The sequence below is a fragment of the Canis aureus genome, chromosome 16 (assembly GCF_053574225.1).
Source record: "Canis aureus isolate CA01 chromosome 16, VMU_Caureus_v.1.0, whole genome shotgun sequence".
Classification (NCBI taxonomy): domain Eukaryota; kingdom Metazoa; phylum Chordata; class Mammalia; order Carnivora; family Canidae; genus Canis; species Canis aureus.
The window spans coordinates 2,827,474-2,846,723 of NC_135626.1; the positions used below are offsets into that span (position 1 = coordinate 2,827,474).

The 19,250-nt window shown below is 39.3% G+C and overlaps 1 protein-coding gene and 1 long non-coding RNA gene across 4 annotated transcripts in view; one reads left to right on the top strand and one right to left on the bottom strand.

The window, feature by feature from the left end:
* The window catches only part of LOC144285501 (uncharacterized), a 72,009-nt gene extending 63,252 nt beyond the window's left edge, over positions 1 to 8,757 (top strand). Inside the window, exon 3 of the long non-coding RNA XR_013353763.1 lies at positions 8,440 to 8,757. This is a non-coding gene — a long non-coding RNA (uncharacterized LOC144285501). The remainder of the gene's footprint in view (positions 1 to 8,439) is intronic.
* NR6A1 (nuclear receptor subfamily 6 group A member 1) overlaps positions 1 to 19,250 on the bottom strand; it is a 223,220-nt gene that overhangs the window by 172,466 nt on the left and 31,504 nt on the right. For all 3 annotated transcript variants that reach the window (XR_013353755.1, XM_077850632.1, XM_077850634.1), the window contains exon 2: positions 10,354 to 10,395. Coding sequence is in view for 2 of the 3 variants with exons in the window: in XM_077850632.1 (XP_077706758.1) it covers positions 10,354 to 10,395 (42 nt within the window). In the remaining variant the exon portion in view is untranslated. The remainder of the gene's footprint in view (positions 1 to 10,353; positions 10,396 to 19,250) is intronic.

Sequence of the window (19,250 nt, forward strand, 5' to 3'; positions counted from 1 at the left end):
GCTCTGTGGCCTTGGCCAAGTGTTAAACTGTCAGTTTCTTCATCTGTAAAATGGAGGGAACAAGAGTTGAAAACATTATAAAAATTACAAGAATGAGATAATGTTTTAAAACCATTAGCATAGAGTAAATGCTCACTAAATATTACCCAAAAAAGTTAGAAACCCTTCATCATGTATTTCAGCAAAGAAGAAACATACAGGATTGGCAAGAACGGCTAGATGCTAGAGAATTCATATATATCTCACTTTTTTTTTAAAACAACCCCTAACAGGGATTATTACTGTTGTATGGATAAAGAAACAGCTTCACAGGTTACCTATGGTCACTCAGCAAGGAAGTGACAAAAGCCAAGATGCAAACTCTCACTCATGTTTTTTCCACTGCACCATGCTATCTTCCATTAAGGTCATTTCCAGCAATGTAACCCTGCAACTGCCAGGGCAACACACTCAAATGAGAAGCTATTAAGGATCCTTTTATTCTCCATAGTATGGTAGTGTCAAGCCTGATTTTGAAAAGCTGGCCAATGTGGACAGCTTGATTGTGGATGGAAGGAGAACTGCAAGACTGTAGAAGCCTGCAAACACTGCTCTAGGCTTCTACCCTGTTCTCAGGCTTCAAGATGGGTCCTGCTACTTGAGGATACCAATTCCCTTTCCTTAGAGCAATTTCAAGATAAGAGAATTCTGAATGCAAAAACCTGTGATCTAAGGTGGAAAGCTAGAATGCGAGTAGCTCAATTTGGTAGAATAGCCTTACAAATTTGGTAAAAGAAATGAGAGCCAGAGATTTTTTTTTTTAAATATATCTCTTTTGGGGCACCTGGGTAGCTCAGGGGTTAAGCATCCCAACACTTGATTCTGGCTCAGGTTATGATCTCAGGGTAATGAGATCAAGCCCTACGTCAGGCTTGACACTGGGCCATGGAGCCTGCTTAAGATTCTCTCTCTCCTTCTTCCTCTGCTCCTCCTCTACCCATGCACACAACACACGCTCACTCTCTCATTCAAAAAATTAAATATGTATCATTTTTTCTTTTTTTTTAATTTTTATTTATTTATGATAGTCACAGAGAGAGAGAGAGAGAGAGAGGCAGAGACTCAGGCAGAGGGAGAAGCAGGCTCCATGCACCGGGAGCCCGATGTGGGATTCGATCCCGGGTCTCCAGGATCACGCCCTGGGCCAAAGGCAGGTGCCAAACCGCTGCGCCACCTAGGGATCCCATTTTTTCTTAATACAAGAGTTTTGGGGCACCTGGGTGGCTCAGTGGTTGAGCACTGCCTTCATTAGGTCATAATCCTGGGGTCCTAGGATCAAGTCCCACACAAGTTCCCTGCAGGGAGCCTGGTTCTCGCTCTGCCTATGTCTCTGCCTCTCTCTCTGTGTCTCTCATGAATGAATAAATAAAATCTCTTAAAAAATAAAACTACAAGAGCTTTATTTTTTTTTAATTTAAACACAGAAATCATGAAAGTTGCCCTGTGATACTATTTGCCCAAAGATATTATACTGTTAACAAACAGTTCAGTATACCCTTCATCCAGACTAAAATCTGCCTTTTCTTTAGCAATTCTATAGTAGTACTCCATTGCATGGATAACCAGAGTCTATGAAACCAGCAGTCCTCTGTTAAACTTTAAATTCTTTCCAATTTTTTTGCTATTATAAATGCTGAAAGGAGTATCTTTGACTATATATTTTGCACACCTGTCATTTCTTATAGGATAAAGACTGAGACATGAAATGCTACATCTGTAATTTTTAATTTTTAAATCACTAAATCTGCAAAAGTAAACCCGTATATTTTCAGCTTTGATATATTATAGTCATAATGGTTCCTATTTTCCCACACCTTCAGCTGCACTGACAATTATCATTCTTTAGTATAGGAGCTACAAACTCAAAAGCCTACAGAATGTGCAGGAGACATACTTGGATGAAGGAGGCCATCTAGGTCCGTGACAAACCTGAAAGTGCATGCTCACATCAAGAAGGGCAGCCACTATTCTATTCCAGCCAACAGATGTTGTGAAGAAATCCAAGCTGAATTTATCAAGAAGGACAAAACTCCGAATTTTTATGAAAATCTTGCAGGTTTTAAATGTTGACAACATGATTTATTTGAATATGTGGTTACTCAGACAAAAATACATCCATAGGCCAGACTACATTTAGTACATGGAATTTTGTGCTGAGATGAAAAAGATGTAATAACACTGTATTTTCACTTTGAATCTTATTATTCATGAAGTTTGTTTTCCTATGTTTACCAACAAAGGATGTATGGTTTTGGTTCATAGTGACTGTCAGCACCCTTCAAAGGAAGATGCTTATCTTCCCCCCACCCCCAGATTCACATCTACAACAAATACTGGACACCCCCCACCCCCACTCCCAAAAAAAGATGTAACTTCAGGTACTGAGGCTAAAAAAAGTGTGATCAAAGTGTGGCTGGTAAAGGTATATGAAGACTGTTGGGACTGAGTTGCTATAATCTCCCCCAGCATACTTAAACCACAAGATTTTCAGAGAAAATACTAATTTGTAAAACTATGCATAACTCTGAAGAAGATGGCTTTAATAATCTAGCATTTCCCTCTACTACCTGAAACATTTGCCTAACAGCAAATTTTCTCTGGTAAGACATCAAAAAAGAAAGAATTCTCACACATCCTCTTATATCATATACTGAATTTAAACCACTTTCTGCTTTTTTTAATGAAACAAAGCACAGATTTGTACAAATCTTTCCGTTCTCAAAAATGTTACTGCATATACAGCTTCTGTAGAAAGAACAATTTCAGAAACCTATCTAGCTTTAGTTTATTCTCATTCCTTCTTAGTCATCCATTACAAATCTCCAGACCCAGATGTTCCAGCATTCCCTGCACCCACTAGAGATAATGGCAGAGATCCGTGAGCATCCAAGGACCCAACAACAGCCTTTGAATGCAACTATCTTTTCATCAATTGTAAACAAGTCCTAAACTCTTGGCTCCATAGGGAGTCCCTACCAAGTCAGTATAAACTCTGTAATAGGGGCAGAGGTCAAGGGGATGAGAGCTCAGCCTAAAGCTCTGAATCTCATCCCATCCCTACCCTGTTCAAAAGAATTCTTATCAGAAGAGAACTCCCCAGCAAAAACCCACATTCAAGAGACCTGATACAGCAGATCCAGCTGAAGTTTTGGAAGAAGGTTCTTGGAACAGTTATGAATGTGAAAAACTCACGAAATAAGTTTTGTGAAGGAAAGGGGACATAAAGGGAAAAACAAGGGAGATCTGTGAATTTATCTTCATTTGTTTCAGGAAAGAACCTGTCTGACAAATAGTGGAATAATCCTGAACCTGAGCCAGAGAAGAAATCTCTTTGGGAACGTACTCCACAGTGAATTATCCTACGTTGTATCCAAAATCATTCTAATATATAAAAAAGAGCCCAAATAACACTTAGAAAATAGTATATTTTTCTGTATACAAAAAAAATATGATGTATGTTATAAATCATTATATTGCTTTAAGCTCTTCCAGTAGCATTTGAGGCCTGTCACAGTCAAGAGAACTAAAGACAGGATAGAAGAGAATTTAAATGAAATAAGTCAATCAGAGAAAAGTATCATATGATTTCATTCTTGTAGAATTTAAGAAACAAAACAGAGGAGCACAGGTGAAGGGAGGGAAAAATAAAACAAGATTAAATCAGAGAAAGAGAGAAACCATAAGAGACTTTTTTTAACCATAGGAAACAAATGAGGTTTGCTGGTAGAGAGGGGGGTGGGAGGGAGATGGATGATGGGCATTAAGGAGGGCACTTGATGTAATGAGCACTGGATGTTACATGTAACTGATGAATCATTAAACTACCTCTGAAACTAATAATGTACTACAAGTTAATTAAATTTTAATAAAATAAAATAATTTTTTTATTTTTTTTAATTTTTCTTTATTTATTTATGATAGTCACACAGAGAGAGAGAGAGAGGCAGAGACATAGGCAGAGGGAGAAGCAGGCTCCATGCACCGGGAGCCCGACGTGGGACTTGATCCCAGGTCTCCAGGATCGCGCCCCGGGCCAAAGGCAGGCGCTAAACCGCTGTGCCACCCAGGGTTCCCAAAATAATTTTTTTAAAAAACAGTTCTCAAATCTCAGATACTTCTCCACTCTATATTTTGGAGTGAGTCTTTTAACCTCTCCAAGCCTTAACATTCTCATCTGTAAGATAAGGATAGTATCTTTTAAAACAAATTTTATGAGTGCTTGCATGTGAAGCATTTAGTGCGTAATAAATATTAGCTACTATGTAGTAGTGGTAGTAGTAGTAGGCACATATCATCTAGTTTCATGTCTGTCTTACTGACTAAACCAGAGTCCTTCAGGGCATGAACTGTGTCACAGCTTGTCACAGCTTGGCACACACATCAAAGAGAAAAGAAGTGGGGAGGGAAGAAAAGAACAATGGACAAGGTATTATAAAGTCAAACTTAGGGGATGCCTGGGTGGCTCAGTGGTTAAGTGTCTGACTTCAGCTCAGGGCATGATTCTGGAGTCCTGGGATCGAGTCCCACGTAGGGCTCCCTATGTGGAGCCTGCTTCTCCCTTTGCCTATGTCTCTGCCCCTCTCTCTCTGTCTCTCATGAATAAACAAAATCTTTATAAAGTCAAACTTAAAATTAGATAATTTTATAGGATATAATCCTTCTCACTCCTACTGAATATATGCAAAGTGCTTGGCACATAAGGAATACCCAGTAAATGTTAATTTTCTTTCCTTCCTTGATCTCTAACACCCGCCTTAAATTCACTCTCTGCAGATCACACCTGAGCTTATATGAAGTATCTTCTGAGATCAAAAATTGTGACATATAGTTTGACAACTAGGCATTAACCCATTAAGACACAATACAGAATATTAGAATTTTGAACAGAACCCAGGGGTACTCTAGCTGAGAAGTATATTCTTCTTTTGTAGTCTGAAGAATCCACAAAAAGTCTCCTTGAGAGGCTCCTGTGTGGCTGTTAGTTAAGTGTCTGCCTTTGGCTCAGGTCATAATCCCAAGTCGGGCTCCTTGCTCCTCGGGGAATCTGTTTCTCCCTCTCTCTTCCTCTCTCCTGATTGTTCTCTCTCTCCCTCTCTCTCTCTCTCTCAAATAAATAAATAAATAAATAAATATCTTAAAAATAAATCTCCTTGGGATCCCAAAACACTTGACAGATGAATGCAAAACCAGAGCAAGCCAGTGATGTTAGCTTTTGATTCTGAAATTGCTTTTTATCTCACCTGTGCATCCAATCAGCACCAATAGATCCCTATTTGGTGGGCATCCATCATCATGGCAAAAGACTCCAAAAACAGACTTTCATTTCTCTCTCTCTTTTTTAAGAGAGGGAGGGGTAGAAGGAGAGGGAGAAAATCTTAAGCAGGCTCCACGCCAGTGCAGAGACCAAGACGGGGCTCGATCTCACAAACCTGAGATCATAATCTGAGCTGAAATCAAGAGTGGGTCGCTCAACAGACTGAGCCACCCTCATGTCTCTTTTTAAATGTCCATTTATCTATACCTAAATCCTTGATCAGTAAAAAGTGAAAAAAAAAACAAAAACAAAAACAAAAAACGGGTGTGTATATGTGTGCGTGTAGTCTGAGTCAGCAAGAATCCCAAGTATTTTTAAGAATCCCAGTGTTTTTAAAATAGTAATGGTCAGGTTCTAAATGCACAAATTTTTCCCCCAACATACGCATGGTATTAACCAAAGAGTATATAATCTCAGTATGTGTTTTAAATAAGCAGAGAGTTAACTTCTTTAGTTTCCTAAGACGTAAAAAAATGGGCTGGCAGATGGTGACTTGGGAGGTTACCTGCTGCTGGCTGAGGGAAGGGGACCAAAACACCCTAACAGTTAACCAGACGGTAAAGAGCAGTCTTGGCCAAAGTAGTCAGCAATATATGAGCTCTGCTCCTCTGAGGAAACAATTTACTTGAAGCAGTAACCTACATCTGCTAACATCTGGAATGATTTATCTTTGTGTCATTAAGAAACACAGGCTAGTTTAATTGAATAAAGTGCAGTTACAATAGTCCATTAATACAGAAAGACTAAGAATTTCAACATTATGTTACATAGCCTGGAACAGCACATACTTAACATTGTTTATCATTTGCCAAGCATTGTTTTAAATATAAATATATGGGCATGTATCTATTACTTCATATAATCCTTACAACAGCCCTGTAAAGTAGAAATAAATTTTTATTGTTCCCATTTTACAGATGAAAACACTGAGGCCCAGAGAGGTTAAATAATTTAGCCAAGATTACATAGCAGTAAATAATGGATCCAAACAGAACCCAAGCAATCTTGAGCCGGGGGTTACGCTCTTAATTCAAAAGAGTTTTGGTTTATATGCTAAAGAGTTCATTTGAAATGTAGACAAGAAATTTATACAAAAACATGTTTATAGAATATAGAAAAATCTGTAAACCTAAATGCCAAACAGGAGAATGGTTAAATAAATCATGGCAAAATTATTCCCTTACAATGAAATATTATCCAGCCACTAAAAATACTTATGAAAAATGTTTTATGACTTGGGCCAATGCTTACAATATAACGATGGGGCGGGGGGGAGATACAAAGTTGTACATGTATTATGATTCCAAATTATGTAAAAAACAAACTCAGACACAAGCTGGAATGGAAGGATATACCCTCAAGTAAGAAACAGTGGTTATTTCTGGGTGGTGGGATCAGGAGTGTTTATATTTTTCTCTTAGTGTTTTCCACAATGAATATACGTTATCCTACTATTATCAGTTTAAGTAAAGACAACTTTTTTTTTTTTAAATCAAGCTGCACCAAGATCTTTAAGCAGTTAGTAAAAATAGCTAAAAAGCCTCTAATCTGTCTAACTTTAGGTAGTTATTTTCCTTGAGATAATACCCTTTGAATATCAACACAGTCAACACATAGTCAACCAAAGAGAATGCTCATCTTCAACTTTGGAAACTGAATTAAAATATGAGTATTTTCAATTTTGATCAATAATTATTTGTAGGCTTATTTTACAAGAAAAGAAATGGATTTAACTATTTAGAGGCCAAAAACTCAGGAAGGACTTTGCTGAAATAGATAATAAGGAACAAAAGTTTGACTGAAGAGGAAGACCAGCTGTTGCTAATCCAACTATTTACCCTTTGACCCTCTATCTGGCCAATAACTGAACAGTATCAATTGTTTTCCTGTATTATGTGCTGTTTACAATCCCTGAAAGGCATGAAAGGAATTAATAACTTAGCCTAGAAAGCTGACAGCCTTTATTGGGGAGCCCCTTGTCTGTGGGACAGAAATCAGAGCAAGTAGCTGTCCTAAAGTCATAGGTCCCTTTACTGTTCCTGTTTTATAGCCTAATTGGCCCCCAAACATAAATCAATTATTTCTCCTGTTTTAAGCAACAATGACTTCTATTCTTTAACTTCCCTTGTATCAAGTTGGTCCTTGTTCTCTTGAGTTTTACAACTACACAGTAAACACGGTGGTTGAGGAAAAAACTCAGGGAGCAAGGCAGACTGGGGTTATTTGGAAACAGAAGCATAGAAAGGTTATGCTGTTTTGAACTTTTCTTGACCTTTGACTGCCCTTGTCCCTAGCTTATGCTAATGAGCAGGGTACAGAGATGCTTCTTGTAGAAATGAACTTAGCCTGAACCTGTGCCATAACATTGGACTCTAAGAAGCCCAGGAATCATAAGAAGGCAGCCAGAGTGTGAACAGCTGCCCATATTCTAAGCATGGCTACCCATCTGCTCTATCATAGAAAAGGCTGGAGGAAAAAAAGCCATCTGAACAGGACAAAGTCAGATTTTTTTCCTCACCTATGTTCCAACACATCCTACCTGTTGTCCCAAACTTACTATCTACAACCATGGCCAACCACAATGGGAAATCAGCAACAGTGGTATTTCCTGTTCCAAAATAAGTATGAGCAGGCTTTCCCTATCAAGAATTTGAGGAGTAGAGACAACATAAGGGCCTCTAAATTTCAAAGCGGCATCAGAGAGAAATCCCCATTGTTCTCAATCTCATATATAATAGTCATGAGACATTAACATAGAAGATGTTATTCCTTCTCAGTCAGAAGCCATGGAATTTGCATATTAACATTCATAACCAACTTAAGACAACACATACAGTCCATATTAGTCTTGAGGTCTCCTACCACTTGTTACATACAGCTGGGCATGTTCATTTGATCCCCAAGAAGGTTGAGACAGATGATGAATTTTTACTTCTGCCCATTTGTTATCACATTAGTATTAGAATATTATAAAACAGAGAGGAATAAAACACTATTAACTTCACAAAGATAACACGGGGATTGCTGAGAATATTGCCCACATAAGCTAAGTACAGTTTTTAAAAGTGCTTTTTTTTTTTTTTTAGGTGACTCCTATTCTACACTGATAAATAAAATTACGATTCGATATCTGTTGATTCTCATGGAATGGAAAAGTGTATAAATGGGACACCTGGGTGACTCAGCAATTGAGCGTCTGCCTTTGGCTCAGGGTGTGATCAAGTCCTGCATTGGGCTCCTTGCATGAAGCATGCTTCTCCTCCTCTACCTGTGTCTCTGCCTCTCTTTCTGTGTCTCTCATGAATAAATAAAAATCTTAAAAAAAAAAAAAAGAATTGTCTAAATCACATTTGGCTAGAGATTCTATGCAGAAATGTTAAATGAGTTAGGCTTACTTGGCCCAGCAAGAAGAATAATGTAACAATAATCTTAATGAAGGCCTTTCCTGGAAGATGAGCAGGAGCTGTTTTCAACTGCTATTAAGTGCAGAAAAGGAGAATACATTTGAATATTATGTGCTAAATGAGAGGTTTAAAAAATGCTTTCTCAAGTAATTCTAGACAAATAAATACTTTCCAATAAACTTAATAGATGAGGACAGGATTCAGACTTCGCTGTTTGTGTATCCCTGGAACCTAGAACTAAGCCTAGAGTAAATAGAGTATGCAATGCTTAACAGAGTCCTCAATTATCTGCCACATTTTTTTTGTATAGTTCTGTCTGAAAGATTTCAGGGCATCTCAATATCCTTCCTAATGCTAAAAAAAATCCAAGAAAGGCCATGACAAGAATTTACTTTTCCTCCTCCTAAATGAAGGCTATTCATAAGAGAAGGGCAAAGAGAAAATATTATGTTCACTTAAAGGTACTGGAACCCCATATTGCCTACAAAGCTGACTCTGAACTCTACAATTTCCAGAAAGAATTCTAGAAAGAATGTTTGATAAGCATTGTAGGACTTATTTGGTCTTGCAGTTACTAATTATTAGTTGAACAGACATGAATTTTTATACTGTTAAGATAGGCGGGAAAAATATATAAAAAGGTGTGCATCCTCAAGAGCTGATATTAGCTAGGATGATGAAAAGGTAAACTTTACCGCTTACATCGACAGCAGATTGGTGATAAATAGCCAGTCTCATGACCCTAAAAAGTACCAGAACTAGAAAAATAATTCTAGATCACCTCATGAATTCTCAAGTCTGAATTATCATTCGACCTTCTGGCATTATAGCAAAACAAAGATATTGAATATTCCCATGTCCTAGTTCCAACAGCTAAAACCATATCCTAGAATGGTGTATGCCACATTTTGAGAGCAACTGGAAATACCAATGTATTGTAAAAAACAAACTCAGACACAAGCTGGAATGGAAGGATATACCCTCAAGTAAGAAACAGTGGTTATTTCTGGGTGGTGGGATCAATGATTATCTATGATCAAGACAAAGTCCTGGGGGGAAAAAAAAAAAGTCCTGGAGAGCATCATTTAATTAGACCTTGAAACGGTCACCCTCATAACCTTAAAGGTGCTTTAGAAATTAAACTGTGGTACAAAGGTTATTGATTGTAAATACCTAAATCAAGCATAATCCCTCTTTTTAAAAAATTACGCCTTCCACCTCCACCCCATTGCCATTTCAGGAAATAAAAAATTATGTCAAAGCCAGTCAATACTTTAGAGAAGTGGTTATGAATATACGGTTGTATGTGTGCATTCAAAGCACAATTTTTGTTGTTGGTTTCATGGAAGATGGAGAACAACAGGGAAAGGAGATTAATATTAAATAGAAATTTTTAGCAAACCAATTTTCTACTAAATGATTACATTTCTGGCCACTGAATGAGAAAAGCTAGAATACCCTCCCCATTAATTATAAACAAAGTGAAATAAAATCTGAGTCATTATGGCCACCAATAATAACACCCTCAAGTTATATATTAAAAAGGACACACATATATCTTTTTCTTACGAACACTGGAGAACATTCAGAACTTACTAGTACCTGGGTCAAGCTCTGGCAATTCATCCTGACAAAAACCTAAAGAGAAAACAATAGGAAAAAAAGGTTACAATTCATGAATTACGCAAAGGTGATTCAAAAATTCTGACTGAGAAGTCAAATTTGGATTTGTTTTTTTTTTTTTTTTTTTTAATTTTTTATTTATTTATGATAGTCACAGAGAGAGAGAGAGAGGCAGAGACATAGGCAGAGGGAGAAGCAGGCTCCATGCACCGGGAGCCTGATGTGGGATTCGATCCTGGGTCTCCAGAATCGCGCCCTGGGCCAAAGGTAGGCACCAAACCGCTGCGCCACCCAGGGATCCCTCAAATTTGGATTTGAATCCTACTTTTATTACATTTGGCTACTACGTATCCCTCCCTGAACCTCCATTTCATCATCATCATATAAAAAAAATGAAAAGAGTAATAGCACTTATGACAAGATAGTGATGAGGCCTGAGTAAGCATGCCAATGTTAGTTGGAATAAAAATTCATAGAAAGATTACAATTCATCAAATATCTGTCATGCTCTACTTAACGTTCTCAATTATTTCCCCCTCCCCAAAAAAATATGAACTTACGAAAAATATCAAACAAGGTATTCTACTTAAACTTTTCACAAATACTGAAAATTTTACCTACACAAATGGAAGCAATTTTCCATTAATAAGTATGCAGTCCAGGTTGGAATAAATATCTCTCAAAGCTCATTTCAGCTACATCTGTCTGACTAGTGTGTAGCTATCATACTGTGGAGAAAAATTAAGCATAGCAAATAGCAAACACACTATAGGTGTTCTATATGTAGCTGATGAAAGTTCTTTTTCCAAGGAACAACTACCTACCTTCTCCAGTTTGCTTTCTACTCATCCTCAGTTTAAATATTTACTCAGGAAAGAAAAAAATTTCCTACCCAATGACGATTGTTCCAGTGCTCCTGAATCTGAGGATGATTCATTTCTTAAGGTTTCTGGAAAAGTATTCACCCCAGCCCTTTATGAACCGAATCAGTATTTTTTCCTGAAAGCCCTCTCCCCCTGGGAGAGTCTGGCTAATGACTTCGGAGAGAGGTCTGGCCATCGATTTGAGGGTGTCACATGGCCAGTGACCCACATTCTGTCCAACTGCCCAGTGCTGCCAGGAGAGTGTCTTCCTTCTTTGTTCTGTGCCCAGGCCTGAGGCCGCAGGCGATACAGGCCCAGCTCACAAAACAGCCTGGCCTCTCCTAGGAGGGGCCACAATAGTGCGCTTCCGTCTTTCCCTCAGAACCTGCTTTTTCCTTGGCAGCAAGGCACAGCCCAACCTCCTCAAGAGTGACTTCGTTTCTGCAGTCTTAACTGATCTCAGGGGTGTCAGCGAGGTGTAGGGGAGGTAGGGACAGAGATGCTGGGAGGGTAAGGCCAAGAGGACACCCACACCCTCTAGCATGGCCTTTGACCCAGAGGTGAGGGACCATGCCTGTCACTTGTGGGTGCCGTTTGTTATTGTTTGTGTATTTAACTAAAGTCTCAAATGCTGTGATTTTTTTGTCAATAAAGACATGAAACAAAAAAACAAAACAAAACAAAAATTTCCTCAGAAAAGATTATTTTGCCTCAGGTACCTGAGTGGCTCAGTGGTTGAGTAGTCTACCTTTGGTTCAGGTCATGATCCCAGAGTCCTGAGATGGAGTCCGGCATCAGGTTCCCTGCAGGGAGCTTGCTTCTCCCTCTGCCTATGTCTCTGCCTCTCTCTGTCTCTCATGAATAAATAAACTCTTAGGGATCCCTGGGTGGTGCAGCGGTTTGGCGCCTGCCTTTGGCCCAGGGCGCGATCCTGGAGACCCGGGATCGAATCCCACGTCGGGCTCCCGGTGCATGGAGCCTGCTTCTCCCTCTGCCTATGTCTCTGCCTCTCTCTCTCTCTCTCTCTCTGTGTGACTATCATAAATAAAATTTTAAAAAGAAAGAAAGAAGAAAGAAAGAAAGAAAGAAAGAAAGAAAGGAAGGAAGGAAGGAAGGAAGGAAGGAAGGAAGGAAGGAAGGAAGGAAGGAAGAAAGAAAGAAAGAAAGAAAGAAAGAAAGAAAGAAAGAAAGAAAGAAAGAAAGAAAGAAAGAAAGAAAGAAACTCTTAAAAAAAAATTGTCTTGCCTCTTGTACCCTTGTCTCTCATGCACAGGTCAAAGCACCCTATTATAATTATCCATAACACCCTGTGCACTCATCAACAAATCATTTGTTCAATTTCTGACTCCACTATGAAACTGTTCTTTACAAGAAGGGAACCAGCCTGTCTTGTTCACAACTATATCCGAATTACCCCCCAAGACTAGCACAACAAACCGGTGCAATAAACATCAACTATCGGGATGCCTAGTGGCTCAGCGGTTGACCATCTGCCTTTGGCACAGGATGTGATACCAGGGTCCAGGAATCGAGACCCCCATCAGGCTCCCTACCAGGAGCCTGCTTCTCCCTCTGCCTATGTCTGTCTCTCTCTCTCTCTCCTGTCTCTCATGAATAAAAAAACAAAATTTAAAGTAAATAAACAAACATCAACTATAATATCTCAATGGTCAATTTAAAAATACTGGAGCAGGGGCTCCTGGGTAGCTCAGTCGGTTAACAGTCCAACTCGTCATCTCAGCTAAGGTCTTAATCTCAGGGTCATGAGTTCAAGCCCCTCACTGGGTTCCATGTTGAGCATGGAGCCTACTTTTAAAAAAAGAGGAGCAAAAAAAATAAAATTAAATAAATAAATTATTTTAATTTAATTAAAAAAAAAAAGAGGAGCAAAACTAGGACTGGAGGAATATGAAAGCATTCTCTTTTTCTTCATCTTTCTTTTTCTTCTTTTTTTCCTCTTTTTCCCCACCCCCTGTGAAAACATTTTCTGTCATCATATCTGGGCCACCGTAAGCTGGACCAGCCACTGGGAATCATGAGAAGAAGGATTGAAACAGCAGGGAGATGATTCAAAAACCACAACTTTTAAAGTCTTGTGCAATCATGACTGTTTTGACCACGCCATCCGCTAAATATGCCACATCCCTTCTTGCCTGTGTCTCCTCCTCCTCCTCCTTCCTCCATTTGGAAAGAATTATTCATCCTTCAGGTTTCAGCTCAAATATCAACCACCACTATGAAACATGGAAAATAGGAGAGGCCCATCCTGCATTCACCAAAGGATAAAGAACAAATTTTTTAATGATACTTATTTATTTAACTTATTTATTTGGGAGAGAGAGAGAGAGAGAGAGAGAGAGAGCTCACACACATGCATGCAGAGTGGTAGGGAGTGGTGGGGGGAGCAGAGGGAGAGGGACTAGCAGACTTCTGTGTTGAGCCCAACATGGGGCTTGATCAAAAGGACTCTGAGATCATGACCTGAGCTGAAACCAAGAATCAGACACCCAAACGACTGAGCCACCCAGGGGCCCCAGGAACAATTTCAGTAAATGCCTCCTCCATAAGATAGTGAGCTCTTCAAGATTAGGAACCATGTTCCACCATTTGTAGGGGCTGCTCCTATGCCCAGAACAGTTGCCAATACATTATGGAAAGTGCTCAAATGCAGGATGAACTAAACAGAAAACACGATCCTACTTCTCGATCACAGTTACAGAATTAGAAAATCTAAGTCTAGAATGAAAACTGTGTGGAAGGTCTGAAAAAGAGAATTAGACCTGGAACAGCAGAGTTTGGAAGCTGCTAAAAGTGGCTAAGATGCATGAGAAGGCTCACCTCAAAGCAACTTCAAAGCCTTTCTACAAACAAGAAGGTGAGGAGAATGAGAAAAGCTGTAGAGAAATGCATGGCAACAAGGAAACAACTCAGCATTACACATGGTTTCAATACAAGACATCCTGCCAGAAATGAACTGAGAATAAGCATTTACTTAATATAAATGGACTTGAAAACAGGTGAAAAGCACAGAAGACAGGGTAATATAATGGGAAAGTTAGGTCTTTCCTAAAGTCTTTCGATTTAGTCATGACTTTAGGCAGGACACTCCCAATTCAGGATCTCAGATTCTGAACCTTAAATGAAAGAACTATACTAGAAGTCTCAAGAAAGGACAAAACTGGGCAGCCCCGGTGGCGCAGCGGTTTAGCGCCGTCTGCAGCCCGGGGTGTGGTCCTGGAGACCCGAGATCGAGTCCCACATCGAACTTCCTGCATGGAGCCTGCTTCTCCCTCTGCCTGTGTCTCTGCCTCTCTCTCCTCCTGTGTTTCTCATGAATAAACAAATTAAAAATCTTAAAAAAAAAAAAACAATATTAAACTAAAAGCTTTGCACAGTACTTGACAAAGTCAGAGCTCAACACATATGAACTACTACTAAGTAATCCTAGGGTCCATTCAACTCAGTGCTGAGTCCATGGTAGCAAAGAACAGTACATAGCAGAACTACTGACCCATTCATGACTTCATCCTCAAAGCCCTGGGGTGGAACTCTAGGTCACTTTAGTTACTTGCGGTGATTCTTGAACCTTCTAGTATTTTGAGCTTATAAAGTGCTTGATGTAGTAATGCCAAACATAAGCTATCCCTAGGAAAGGAGGGTCTTTATATTTTGTCCTAAAATAAATTCCTCCAATGGTCACAAGGATTATGGATGTCAGTAACTGTATCTATATTCCCTCCATCCATCCCTGAGACCACTGGCTAATAATGCTATCTCTGGTTTTACAGATCATCACTAGTGCAGGAAGCCTGAGGAGATATGTAAAACAATGTTAATCCTATCTCCTGACAACAAGTCAATGGAATGAATGGCTGGATCTGGCTACCCTAGAGTCTTGCCTAGATTCTCAACCACCATATCTAGCTAGCAAAATGATTCATAGCTAGAAGAATCCAACTCACTGCTGGAAGTAACCCCAATTATTTGTTCAATTCATTCAACACAACTGCAAAGGCTATCAAGAGTTTTTCAGTAAAAAACAGACTCCAAAGTCACATAAATACATGCACGAACATACCCGCAAAACCATCTGCCTCACAAAATATCACATATTAAACAAATTAGGAAATGTTCTGAGAAATCCAAGACCTTTGGCTACTGATTCAAATTGTTTTAAAAATGGACAGACAAGAAACACAGATTGGTTCCTAAGATGATATATATCACCAAGTCAGTGTGTTCATAAGCAATCTGATATTTAGTGCAAAGCTTATACTGACTTACCATGGTTCAATTTAAAAAAACAGATGCATAGTAAAACAGGCACCGGTCTGAGAGTTAGGTTCTTATCCCAGATTTTTGCCACTATTTTTATTCAATTAACTAACTAGGTCTATTTCCTGAAGTGGGATAAAAATAATCACCTTGTTCAATTGTCATAAGATTTGGTGAATATACATAAATTACCTACTTTGTGGCAAGTGATCATCAATAAATGGCTCTAAGTCTAGGAATTTTCTTTAATAAAAAAGATGATCCAGGGCAGCCCCAGTGACTCAGCGGTTTAGCACCACCTTCAGCCTGGGGTGTGATCCTGGAGACCCAGAATCGAGTCCCATATCGGGCTCCCTGCATGATGCCTGCTTCTCCCTCTGCCTGTGTCTCTGCCTCTCTCTTTCTCTCTGTGTGCCTTTCATGAATAAATAAAATCTTAAAAAAAAAAAAAAAAAAGATCCAATTGACAAGCTTTTCTCCAACAGGCATTTGGCAAAAAGAAAAAGATTAATGACTCCTCCATCTGTGACTAACTGCAAAGATAAAAGAAAGAGTTACTGATCTTTTTCTTTAGTTTTATTTTGATAATGGAAAAATCATATATTTACCACAAGAGGATCATAAATAAACTATGAGTATCCATTTTTATCCAAATGTGAACAAATAAAAGCTATGGGTAACACCAGTAAATAAATTTAAGCTGAAACAGTAGTTATTTTAATCTATGTGTCTTTTACAACATCAAGTTAAATATTACTCTAGGAATATTTTGATTTAATTTGACTGTATGCCACTCAGGCTACTCTGAAGTCTCAGCGGCACATAGGCAAAATTAAGATGAGGCTCTTAAAAGGCAAAATTCTACAATTCTAATCAAACATCAGATCTTTACCCAAAATAGACAACATATATCCTTCATTATCTGCCTACCACTTCAACTTTTATCTCTTGCTTCTTACCCCATCCTATCCAACAGTGTACACTCCATCCACACGGTACTACACGGTAGCTCCCTAAATTCAACATGCTCTTTATCTTTAGCCTCCATTCCTTTGTACACATTGTTTTCTCCCCCTGAGCCCTCTCTTACCACTCATGTCAGGGCTCAGCTCAGGTTTCCAATCCTTTCCCTTCCTAAATACACTCAAGTCCAATAAGGCACTATAGACACAATGACTGAACCTAGGAGTTTTTCAGGGACCTCTGGGGTGGGGGGGGGGGGACCTGGCTTCAAAATCAAAGAAAAAAAAAAAAAAAGAAACAAAAATCAAAGAAACAAACAAACCAGACTTGCAAGTATTACACTAAATGTTTTAAGTAAGCAACCTGGTATTTTTTTCACTTGTCAACTGCATTCAAGTTCTACACATTGTTTTAAATGTGAGCTATGAAGTGAAGTAGGACTTCCCAGAAGGAAGTCAGGGATCTAAAAAGGGTTTTGAAATTGCTCTGGTTAGGGGGCGCCTGGATAGTTCAGATGGTTATGTGCCTACCTTCAACTCAGGTCCTGACCTCAGGGTCCAGAGATGGAGCCCCAAGTTGGGCTCCCAGCTCAGTGGGGAGTCTGCTTCTCCTTCTCCCTCTACCTCTCCTCCTGCTTGTGCTCTCTCTCTCTCTCAAGTGAATAAAATCTTTTTTTTTTTTTTAGATTTTATTTATTTATTAATGAGACACACAGAGAGAGAAAGAGGCAGACAGAAGCAGGCTCCATGCAGGGAGCCCAATGTGGGACTTGATCCCGGGACTCCAGGATCATGCCCTGGGTCGAAAGCAGATGCTCAACCGCTGAGCCAGGTGTCCCGTGAATGAAATATTTAAAAAAAAAAAAAAAAATTTTAAAAGAGGGGCCCCTGGGTGGCTCAATGGTTGAGTGTCTGCCTTCAGCTCAGGTCATGATCCCAAGATCCTGGGATCGAATCCTGACTGTGCTCCCTGCAGGGAGCCTGCTTCTCCCTCTGCCTATGTCTCTGCCTCTCTCTCAGGAATTAAAAAATAAAATCTTAAAAAAAAAAGGAAAAGAAAAAGGAAATTGCTCTAGTTAATTAGGTGTCTCTAACTCTGTACTTCCATACTCTTTTGCTTCCCACACCACACAATAGGGCCAATGACAGCAAATTTAGATTCCACAGAAATCTTTCTCCACACTCAACAAAAAGCTAAAAATTTTTACACAGGATTTGTACTGATATACGTAACAGTCATTAACTGATCCCTTCTGAACCAACCAGCTCTGGTCATTTGTATCCATTTCCCATCTGTCTTGTCTCCTCTGATCATGATTAGGTACTCAATGAAACTTGTGTCCTTCTTTAAGTCAGATCTGGTCTCAGCCCTACTTATTTTCTAGCCCTAAAGTTGAGACATATTCCTGGATCCCAGGAAAGGCTGCTCAGTAAATGTTGAAGAACAGTTTCCCCAAAAAGCAATAGTACTAAATTAACATGCCACCACAATGAATTTCTTACCATATCAAATTCTGAGAGAACAGTTTCACTGTTCTCTACCTTTAATATCTAGAATACCAATGCCCAATAGAAATTGCTACAACAGTGAAAAATGTTCTCTATCTCTATCTTCCAATGCAGTAGCCACTACCTACATGTGACTGAGCACTTGGAAAGTGAGTAGTGTGACTAAGGAACTGAATTTTAAACTTTTAAAAATTTTAATTAAACTAGTTACATAAGGCCAATCCCTATGATGATGGACAATGTAAGACTAGGAAAAGGTCATCCCTCCTTTTAAACTTGTTATGCCACCTTTTGGATTCTGTTATAACTTTAAAAAATCTGAAATGGGCAGCCCCCATGGCACAGTGGTTTAGTGCCGCCTGTAGCCTGGGGTGTGATCCTGGAGACCCTGGATCGAGTCCCACATCGGGCTCCCTGCATGGAGCCTGCTTCTCCCTCTGCCTGTGTCTCTGCCTCTCTCTCTCTCTCTGTGTCTCTATGAATAAATACATAAAATCTTTAAAAAAAAAATCTAAAATACAGAAATGCTCAGGCTAGTGTTATTTACTCTCCAATTTATTTTTTTTCAGAATACTCTCCAATTTACAAGTTTATAGGTTATCAGAAAAATAATTTCATGGGATCCCTGGGTGGCGCAGCGGTTTGGTGCCTGCCTTTGGCCCAGGGCGTGATCCTGGAGACCCGGGATCGAATCCCACGTCAGGCTCCCAGTGCATGGAGCCTGCTTCTCTCTCTGCCTCTCTCTCTCTCTCTCTCTCTCTCTCTCTATGACTATAATAAAAAAAAAAAAAAAAAAGAAAAAGAAAAATAATTTCTTCAGCCTGCAAATACACTTATTCCCTCAAATGTCATTAAGTACATGCCCATACTGCAGCAGATAACTGGAGACAGATGGACAAGATGCAAATGGAACACAGTGAAGAGAATTTTGATATCAGAATAGATTTGAGTTTTGGCACCCTAACTTACTAATTATGTTAGCTCAGGAAGTGGCCTCACCTCTCTGAGCCAATTTCCTCTCCTATAGACTGTTGTAAGTATTCAATAAGAAAATACACTTAGATCAGTGGAAAGTGCTTGGTAGCTGTGATCAGTATTAGTGAGAGAGCAGAAAGTAGCCATGGGGCTAGAGGCATATGTGGAAGGAATAAGCATCCACCAGACAAACAGGGCTATTTGAGAAACATATGCAAAGGAAGCTGGATGTAAACGGCATGCACAGAGAGCAGAAACAGAATGTTACCCAGTAATTTGATTTTAC